The following is a 10,122-nucleotide window of genomic DNA, read 5'->3' on the forward strand; positions in this document are numbered from 1 at the left end:
TCTTTATCTCTCACTCTCCATTCCTCGTTTTTTTTTTCTCTCCACCTTTTTTCCTGTCTCTTTGAATCTTGGTTTTGTCTCCCCTCCCCTCCTCCTCAGTTCTCTTTCAACCTCTGTCTCCTCCATCATGTTGCTCTGAGGTGGGAAGCACTATGTTCCCACTTTTGTCCAGCACAAGGACTGAAGGAAGCCAAATCAAAATGAAGTGGGAAGCCCAGAAGTGTGTCGTCATCATACCACAGTGAAGGAAAAAGCCACACACATTCCTGGAAGTTACCAGGTGAACAGAATCAACAATCCAGCTCTTAAGCTGTTGAAGGGAAGTTAAGTAATGAATGCTGGGAAAAACCCAGGAATAAAGGAAAGGGGATGGGGGAAGAAAAGCAAGTTGAAAACAAGTTGTCCTGCTTGAACCTTACGAGAGAGAGAGAGAGAGAGAGAGAGAGAGAGAGAGAGAGAGAGAAGTGATGGAATAATACCCCTAATTCTTTTGCCAGTAAATTACCTGATAGTTCGATTTTTTCCACTCCAAGAACAACAATATACATGTGAAGGCAAATGCAGCCCATTGAGTGACTCACACTGAGTAATCAGTCCATTGTAGTTTATGGTTCATTGAGATGGGATGCTCAGAAAGAGGATCCTGAGGCTTTGCCTAAAGTGCCTCAGTGTCACACAGGTCAGAAGGTAATGTGCTCAGAAGAGTTTTCAATGTGTCCTTCGTGGTGAACCAGCAGTGGGACTTGCATTTGTAGGAGTCTATACCAATTCCAGAGCCATAAAGGCAGGGAAGGGAATGAAGAGGAGATAAGATCAGAGGAGAGACAAGCTAAAAGGAAGAGAGAGGAGCAGAACAGGGGAGGAGAGGGGAATGTTGGGAAAGAGTAAAGGGAAAGGGGGAGAGAAGAGAGGAGGGAAAAGGAGAAGAAAAGAGAAAGACAAGGAAAAGAGAACAGGAGAGGAGGAGAAGGGAGGAGAAAGGAGGGGAAATGGAGGGAGAGGGAGGAGAGGTGAAAGGAGTAGAGAACTGGGGGGGAGGGAGAAGAAAGAAAAGAAGAGGAGAGAGGAGGAAGAGGGAAGGGAGAGAAAAGCTTCAGGGTAAGAAATAAATATCTGAGATTCTCTTTTCCATCCCATTTCATTTTATCAACTCATAGTCACCAAGAAGAGGTTCAAGAATTAATACCTTTTCCAGTCTTGCCTTAATGAACCAATCACTAGGTTTCTACTTCCACATACTTCCACCCTGTTTCTGGCCAAGCAGTCCATCTTTCCAGGACCCAGTATTACCAGAAACAGATACTGATATAGTCATATCCTTCTATCAAGGGAGATAAGTTCAGACATTTAACATCTGAATTATTAAGTAGCCATGGCAACAAGGTTTTTTTTTTTTTTCCTTCCAGAGAACCTGTTAAGAGCCAGGCTCAGATTTCTATCTTCACAGTGCCCCCTAAGATGCCCAAGCTGATGAATCTCCCTGGCCTCAGTAAACAGGACTCTTCCCTTGGACTTTTGTGCTTTTTGGACATGGCCATCAGTATTTTTACACTTGAGGTCTTTGAGTATGGACAAGGGTGGGGATTGTACCTGACAACTCTCACTCTTTCTTTGACAACACATATGTAAATGTATTGAACAAATGGAGTTAAAATGTATATTGATCATATTGGGGAAATTTTCGTTCACAATTATGCAAATTGTTGTTCATCAAGGGTCCTAGAAGGTCCCTTACATCTCCAAATGCATGATCCTAAGAAATAATCCCTTTGTTTTTGGAACTTAGCTTTAAAAATTTCTAAGAGTCTGTCAAAATCACCTATTTTACAGAGAAGACAAAGGGAAATAAACAGGGCTAAGGTTCATGAGAGGGAAAAGACTGAACTCTGAGACCTGAAGAGAAAGGTGTGTGGCTTATAGGGAAAGGATCTCAGAGAAGATGGTACAGAAGAATAATGCCTTTCTAGAGGACCTATTGGACTATTTTTTCTGGGGGCCTACTGGAGCTCCTGGCTAGACAGAATGAGTATTAGAGTTTTCTGTGACTCCAAGCCAGGGATTAACTCTTGTGCCATAGACCCCTTTGGCAGTGTCATGAAGTCTATGGATCCTTTGTCAGAATAATGTTTTTAAATCATTGAAGGAAGTACTACATTTCAATTAGAAGTTAGTGAAAATAGGGGGTAGCTAAGTGGCACAGTGGATAGAGCATCGGCCCTGGACTACGGAGGACCTGAGTTCAAATCTGGCCTCAGACCAAACACTTGACACTTACTAGCTGTGTGACCCTGGGCAAGTCACTTAACCTCAATTGCCTAAAAATAAAAAAAAGAAAATATACATGCATTCTCCCCATCCTATTCCCATTCCTGGATCCCCTGAAATCTAACTATAAACCCTAGGCTAAGAAACTCTATTCTAAACCCTCTGAAAGTGAGAGAGACTGTTGAGCAAAAGTGGATGGGGGGGATTGGTAAAGGTTTTTAGAACTGCTTTCTAAATTAGAAAAAGGCAAAACTAATACTACCACAACATAAAATTGACCTTGCCAAAACAAGGACTAGCAGTAGGAAAACTAAGGGAGAAGAAAAAAACTGCCTTTTCTCTTTAGGGGATAAATAAATTTTAAACAAACAAACAAACAAACTTCAGAATACACAGATACCATTTTTGCCCCTTGCTTTACTCTAGTAAGGATATGTACAGAAATGTTCTTTGTTTTATCATATCTCTTTCTCCTTCAATCTTTCTGGCCTTGAAAACATTTCTTTCTTTTCTACACGGACAAGTAGATAGATACATAAAAAATCATCATAGAATACTTAGATAAAGGACCAGTTTAGTTTAATGCGGAAACGTTGGGCCTAGAAGCTTTGGCTAGATCATGTTTTACTAAATTTTGATCTAGAAAATAGAAAACCCACTCAGCATAGTTTTCCTGGTCCTAGTTTCATTTAATACTGTTTTAATCCTGGGTCGTTTTATTCTGGAATTGTCAATTCATGCAATATGTCCTCATACTATCCAGACTCTGATGTAGGGAGTTCTGTAGTCAAGCCAAGACATAGGATCCCTTTTCAAGAAAAGGAAAACAAAGGGGTCTTGAGAAAAGTCCTTGCACCGTCTCTCTGGAACTGCTTGTCCTCCTCCTACCCTGCCTAATATCTCCTCTGCCCCTAGGAAGCTTATATACCCATTCACAACAAAGGCTTAGTACCTCAGTGTGTTTCCTCTCTTTCCATGGGAGTTCATACTTTAAAAATCACCAGCAAAGAGAGGACAATACTTAACCCAAAGAAATGTGTTACTCATAGTATAATTTTAGACACTAAGATCAGGTAAATTAAGTGGATATTGAGGGCCTGAGGGCCTTGTAGACTAAAGCAGTCCTGGAATGACTGGTCAGCCCCCAGGCCCTCTTGTGTTGTATGAACAAGTTATATAGTAGAAGGAGAAAGGGATTAGGAGTCATTGCATCTGAGTGTGAATACGGCACTTCCTTGGCCAAGTCATTTAAGTTTTCTGGGCCTCAGTTTCCTCATCTATAGAATGAAAAGGTTTGACTAAACAGTCTCTAAAATATCTTCCAACTCTAAATCCTATGATGCAACAACTCCAAGAAAATCTTGCTCCAAACTCTGGGTTTATTCCATTTTTCCAACAAAAGAAAAGGCAAGAAAATTGCAGATGAAGGGAATGGTATGACCAAGAAAAATCTGGAAGCACTTGAGATACATGAAGTTATTAATTTCAAGTATAAAATACATGATGAGATAATATGAGAAAGGCTGGCATGAGACAAGGCAGCTACGTGGCCTAGCTAGCCTAGAAGTCAGAAAGAACCATCTCCCTGAGTTCAGATCTGCCCTTAGACACTTATTGGTTTGTATAACCCTGGGCAAGTCACTTAACCCTGTTTGCCTCAGTTTCCTCATCTGTAAAATGTGCTAGAGAAGGAAATGGTAAACCATTCCAATATCTTTGCCAAGAAGACCCCAAATGGGGTCACAAAGAGTTGGACATGACTGAAAAAATGACTGAATAACAAAAAGCTGGCAAGAGTTAGCATTTTACTTGCTAGGCATAGGTTGTATGAATATGGCACACTGGGTCAATGCTTGTGACACAGATACAAATAAAGAAAACAAGCGGAAGAGCTGAGCCAGCCCTTCTTCAGCATTCCCTACAGCTGCCGTGAACCAATTTCCCTCTTCCTCCTCCATGCTGATTCCTGGTGCCTGGGATTCCCTGACCTCCCTTCCTCTGTTCATTCTTCCCCTCCTTAAGTCTGCTTGAAATGGCTGTTTAGCACAGAACTTAGAAGGATTTTCGAAGTAGTATTTTCAAAGCCTCTTAAATTTGGAAGAGATCTTTGAGGCCATCTAGTCCAATGTGTACCTGAAGAAGAATTTTCTCTAAAACATCATCAGAAGACGGCAGCCACCTTTTGATTGAAAACCACCGGAAGAGAAGGAGCTTACCAACCTCAAAGACAGCCCTTTCTATCTTTGGGCAGCCCTGCTTTGCTGTTGTTATTAATTAGATCAAGTCTAAAGCTGCTTCTTTTCAGTTTCTACCCTTCACTCCTAGTTCTGCTCTCTGGGGCCAAGTAGCAGAAACAACATCCTTCTTGAGCTCTTGAGACCCTCGAAGACAGCCATCGGTGAGTTCTCCTCTCAGTCTTATCAAGGATTCCTAACTCCCTTCTTTGAGCTATAACACTGAACCACTCATTTGGTTCTCATCGAATACTGACTTGTATTGTTTAATTACTCCTTCCTGGGCATGTATTGGTGTGTTTCCAACAGGTCCATTAACTTCTGAAGGGTAGGAATTGATTCTCCGGTTTCTTTTGTCACCCTCAGTCCCATTCTTCCAGAGCCCTGTATGGTACTAAGTCCTCAAGAATTGTCACTGGCTTCCTGCTTCTGAAGACCTTTCTGGTCTTCAGAATCCCCATCTGTGGGTCCTGGCATTTTCCACATCTCCCAGATTTGTAAAACAAAGAGAAATCATAATCATACCTGCTTGCTAAATAATCCTTTGACTGGAGGGCAGAGACCTCTCCTCCCAGAACCTCTAATTAAGGAGGGAGCCCAGGTCAGCCTCCACTTCATTTCCCAGCCAGCTGCATTTCTCTGGACTTCTCCATCATACCCCCATCCCCCACCACCTCCACTCTGCACTGATTAGCTTCCTTCCCTTCTTGCTTACTTTTGTATGTTGTCTTCACCCATTACATGGTAAGCTCCTTGAGGTCAGGGACTATCTTCCTATTTTCTTGATTGTATCCCCAGTAAGTAATACAATGCCTGGTAGGAGGTTCTTAATAAAATATTTATTGACCAACTGTTAACTAAAAGTTAAAGCAGACATTGTCCCTAGTGGAAACTTACTACTACCTCATTTTAGAGGCTGAAATTGAGACCCAGAGGCAAGGAATCTGCTCAATGTCATGTAGTGAGGGGAAGAATCTTCATGAGAAGTCAGGTCAAGTCCTAAGTCTCTGTTCCAGTGTTCACTGTACAGATATATCTGTATTGCAGAGAGCACCTAAGGGCAAATTGGTCTAGGTCTAGAATAAGGAGCAATGGGAACCTATTCGATGTTCAAGAAGCTCAATAGAAACAGAGCCTGAGTGCTAATGATTGACATCCATTTTAACATTCTCAGCCCCAGGACTCCACATCCAATGTAGTCCAATCCCACAGTAGCAAACACAGTACCGGTCACACAGCAGGAGAGAAACAAATGCTTATTGAATTGGGTACTGAAGGTAAGAGAGCTCTCATAATGGACACTTCCTGATCTTTCCTTCCAAACTGAAAAGCTGAGAGAATCCATGTGGCCCCGGGGCCAAGGATACATAAAAGGCCTCTCTCCTTCCCAACATTCCCTCTAGCAATACCCCCAGATGAGGGAAACTGAAGAGAGGGACTTCTCTTATTGAGAGATTAAAGCCAAGCAAATAGGGAGATCACTGGCATTCTCTCAAAGGCACACAGAAGAAAATTCTTTGCTCCCCAGCAAAAGAAACTTTGAGGCGAGAGATGGGAGTCAAGGACAGAAGACAATATGCAAGGAGAATATCTAAATTTCATTTTAGAGTGAAAAAAATATTCCTTTCAGCTCTTTAGCCAATGATGTCCTAGAGATGTTTCTCTCTCTCCATCTCTCTGCATCTCTGTCTGAGTCGGTCTCTTACTGTGTTCTCCATCAGCCTGTCTTCTCTCTCTATTTCTATCTTTTAGTCTTTCCTGATTTTTCTGTTTTTCCTCATCCTTCTGTCTTTCTCTAGCTCTAGCTCTCTTACATCCTTTTCTGTTTCTTTCTCCCTGTATCTCTCTCTCTCTTTGTCTCTACTTTTCTCTCTCTTTAGCTCCATGATCCCTGCTTTGCCCTGTGTGAGTCTGGGAGCTGGTAAGGAAATATTCAAAAAAGGTTCCATGACATAGGGAAAGTGAGAAACACATTACTAGGAGCTCAGGTTTAGAATTTAAGTCTTTAATGAAGGATGTGAAGTGTCGAAGTCATAAAGGTATCTTGGAGGAGTAGATTAGGGAAGAATGTCACCATAAAGTCTATTTCATCCTCTGCAGTGGAAAATGCTAAAGAAAGTGAGGGGATAATCCCTTCTACTTTTCCCCTGTCTCCTCCCTCACAGCAACTTGCCATGGAGCTTATACTTTCTCATTATGGGAAATCAGGAGCACTAAGGTCAGTCTGTGATATAAATATAGCTCCTGGTCTAGTGAGAGGTGATATTCAGAAAGAGGGCCCTGGGGCCCTGCCAAGACTCACAGGCCTCAAGGCAGCTAGGTGGTGCAGTGGATAGAGCAATGGCCTTGGAGTCAGGAGGACCTGAGTTCAAATCTTATCTCTGACCAGATACTTGACATTGACTAGTTGTGTGACCCTGGGCAAGTCACTTAACCCCAATTGCCTTGCCAAAAAAAAAAAAAGCTCAAGGGTCTCCTATGCCCCCACAGCCAGGTGGGTTCAGTCAAGTTTTCATTCTTAAATTCATTCATTCATTATGTTCTAATGCTTTGAGAAAAGCCAAACTGTTTCTAATATATGTGATAACTTTTTATTAACCAGAATATTTAAATAACCAAAATGTGCCATTGCCTGAGTAACCAGTGCCTGTGATCCAATTTGGTATAATCCAACATAATCCAACAGCTATTCATATAATCCAACTCAACATTTAAGTGCCTATTATGTGCCAGGCACTGTGAGAGATATGTTAGAATACAGGACAATTATACCCTTATATTTCATAGGAGGGAAGCAATATGCATAGGTATAAGTAAAAACAAAATACTGTACATACAAAGTAATTTCCAGGGGAAGGTCACAGGATGAATATAAAGGGCGGTTATTTAAGAAGTGGAACAGGGTTCCAGTGGACACAATGAAAAGGGAGGGAAGAGTAAGATAAAGACACCAGAGGAATAGGTCTGACATGGGTGGAGGGGAGGGGAGAGAAGAGATGGAAGAGAAAGAAGGAAGGTTCACCAGATGGGGAACCTGTGGCCTTGAGGCCACAAGTGACCCTCTAGGTCCTTAAATGCATCCCTTTGATTGAATCCAAACTTCAAAGAACGAAAACCCTTAATAAAGGGATTTGTCCTGTAAAACTTGGACTCAGTTGAAAAGCCACACCTAGGGGCCTAGAAGGCCACATGTGGCCTCGCGGCTGCAGGTTCCCCACCCCTGCACAATCTACCGCTCAGTAGCACCAGGATACCAAGTAAGCCCACAGAGAAATAGATTATCACGCTCTTCACAAGCATCTCTTTCTAGTTCTTTCAGTACTGAGAACAAAATAGATCCAGGTCTTTATTATAATAGTAATAGTCCTAACAATTATTTTCTCATACACAAATAGCTCCATTACCTTTCCAAAGTAATCGAACATTTGTGTTCTCATTTGACTCTTCACAAGAATTCTGTAAGGGATCCCCATTTTAAAAATAAGGAAATTGAGTCACTAGGAGGTTGAACTTCCTGTCCTGAGGAACCACTTACAGCTATTCTTACCATTTCCTAGGAGCAAAAAGCATTTCTGGGAGAGATTTATGTTTCTAATCTAGGATCTTTCCTCTCATATACCATTTCTATTTCCTAAATTCTTAATGAGTATGGGAACCTAATGATGTGTCTGCAAAGACTCAGTGATTAATCATCTTTGCAGAATTATGGTTCAAGAAAAAAAGATTAGGAATCAAGAGTTGGAACACACTGGTTTCCATCTCTACTCTGACATTGGCTTACTATGATGCAATAATTCCAATTATCTAGTCAACAAATATTTAAAGGAAATAAAATCATATGATTAATAAGGAGTCAAAAACTTGGGATTGTAGTCCATATGATTTTATTTCCTTTCTTTGCTTTATACCTCAGTACTGGCCTACGTAAAATGGCAGTGTTAGAGTAAGTGGTCTGAAAAGTTTCCTTTGGTTCAAATATCTGACAGGTCAAAGATTAGCAGTCCTGCCAGAATTTTCCACCCCTGAATGAGGCTTCCAAAGCTACTCCATTCACAGAGTTGAGATTTACTGTCTCTTATTTCACAAACACACAAGAGGTTCAGAGATAGAAGGATATGTAATGGTTTTATTTCTATTCACACATTTCATAGAAACAAAATAAAAAGCACATTCATGGTGTATGAAAAGCTAGATCTGTACAAATTCCTCTATTTATAAGCGCAGGGAGACAGGAGTATCAGTGGCAGCAGCTGCAGGTCTCTGTCTGGGGGGCTTTGCAGACACAGCCCTGGGCACACTTGGCACATCCTGCTGGGCAGCAGGAGCAGCAGCCTGAGAAGAGAAAACAGGACATAAGTACGATGAGTCCTGGCCTGAGAGCCTGGCAGAGCTCAAGTTCGGGGGTGTGCCTCAGAAGCAAGGAAAGGATGTTGCTTTACCTCTTAGGGGAGATGTAGAGGACTTGGTACCACTAAGAAATGAGTCCCCAAAGCCCCAACTCCTGAACTGATCCCCAGGGCTTTTCGGGTATTCTCTGATGGGTCAGGGGCTGTTTAGTTCAAACCAGAAAAGGATTTTCCCCAAGACACCCACACCCATTCCCCAACATATTACACTCTAACGCACTTTTCTTGCAGGAGCTACATCGGCAGGATTTACATTTGCAGGAGCCTGCACAGGTACAAGAGCCACCTTGAGGAAGAAAAACATTAAGGATGAGCATAGAAACATCCCAGAGCTCTAGCTAGGCTTGGGAGTAGGAAGCACAAGTCTGAGATTCTCATTTCCTTCTAGAGCTCATTCCCCAAACCTGGTTCCCACAGTCACCAAGAAGAGATATTAGCTCTGGGCTCTTCCCAGGCTTGCCTTAACAAAGCCAAGGAGGCTGTCACTACCTTTCTCAGATCGCTAGAAAAGCATCTTCTACCACCAGGAAGGACAGAAGTCAATCTAAATTGTTCTCTATTTTCAGGAGCTCTCCCCCACCCCAACTTGACACACCCCGAGTCCCTGACTCATCCTGATCTAGTCATTAGGGATCACGTTTCCAAAAAGGATGCTAAAGTCAGTTATCTGTGAAAAAAGGCCCTTTTCCGATCTGCCCTATCCCTGGTGCCCAGACGGTTAAGCGCAGGCAGGGGATTACTGTCCTGGAGGTGTTACCAGAACCCAGGAGTCTCTTACCACTTTCACAGTCACAGTTGGGGTCCATGGCCGGCAGATAGATGTCAGATATGAAGTTGTCCCGGGTGAAAGAACAATCTAGAAGTTGGATTCAGGCGTGGAGGGAAAGAATGGTGTCCTCCCCTTTATTGCAGAAGGACTGGGAGTATGAGTGCAAAGGCCCTGCCCCCTTCCTTCCCCTCCTTCCCCCATGCCCAAGGCCAGCCTCTTGCACACAACCCCAGAGTTGTGCTGACTCCTGGGCTCTTTACACATTGCCTTGTGAATCTATGTTTTGACTTAGAAGTCAGAAGGTGCCAAGCGCAAATCTCTGGGCTGCCTCTCACACTGGAGGGGCTGTGTGCAGAGAAGAAAGAACACGCTGTAGAGCTCAGATACCTCCCCCACCTTCTGGCACCCAGGCGTACGTGAAAATATGACCTGGTATCCTTCCTGTCTG

At 42.6% G+C, this 10,122-nt stretch overlaps 1 protein-coding gene across 1 annotated transcript; it reads right to left on the reverse strand.

Annotated features, from left to right (window-relative positions):
* Positions 1-8,597: 8,597 nt before the first annotated feature.
* On the reverse strand, positions 8,598-9,827 carry LOC114048372 (metallothionein-1E-like). The gene is made up of 3 exons (XM_027869251.1): positions 9,684-9,827; positions 9,126-9,191; positions 8,598-8,831 (listed from the first exon to the last, which is right to left on the reverse strand). Exons 1-3 carry the CDS (start codon positions 9,709-9,711, stop codon positions 8,737-8,739), a joined length of 189 nt encoding a protein of 62 aa, XP_027725052.1. The 5' UTR covers positions 9,712-9,827; the 3' UTR covers positions 8,598-8,736.
* Between the last annotated feature and the right edge of the window lie 295 nt (positions 9,828-10,122).

The sequence above is a fragment of the Vombatus ursinus genome, unplaced genomic scaffold (genome assembly GCF_900497805.2).
Source record: "Vombatus ursinus unplaced genomic scaffold, bare-nosed wombat genome assembly UNPS02014793.1, whole genome shotgun sequence".
Taxonomy (NCBI): Eukaryota; Metazoa; Chordata; class Mammalia; order Diprotodontia; family Vombatidae; genus Vombatus; species Vombatus ursinus.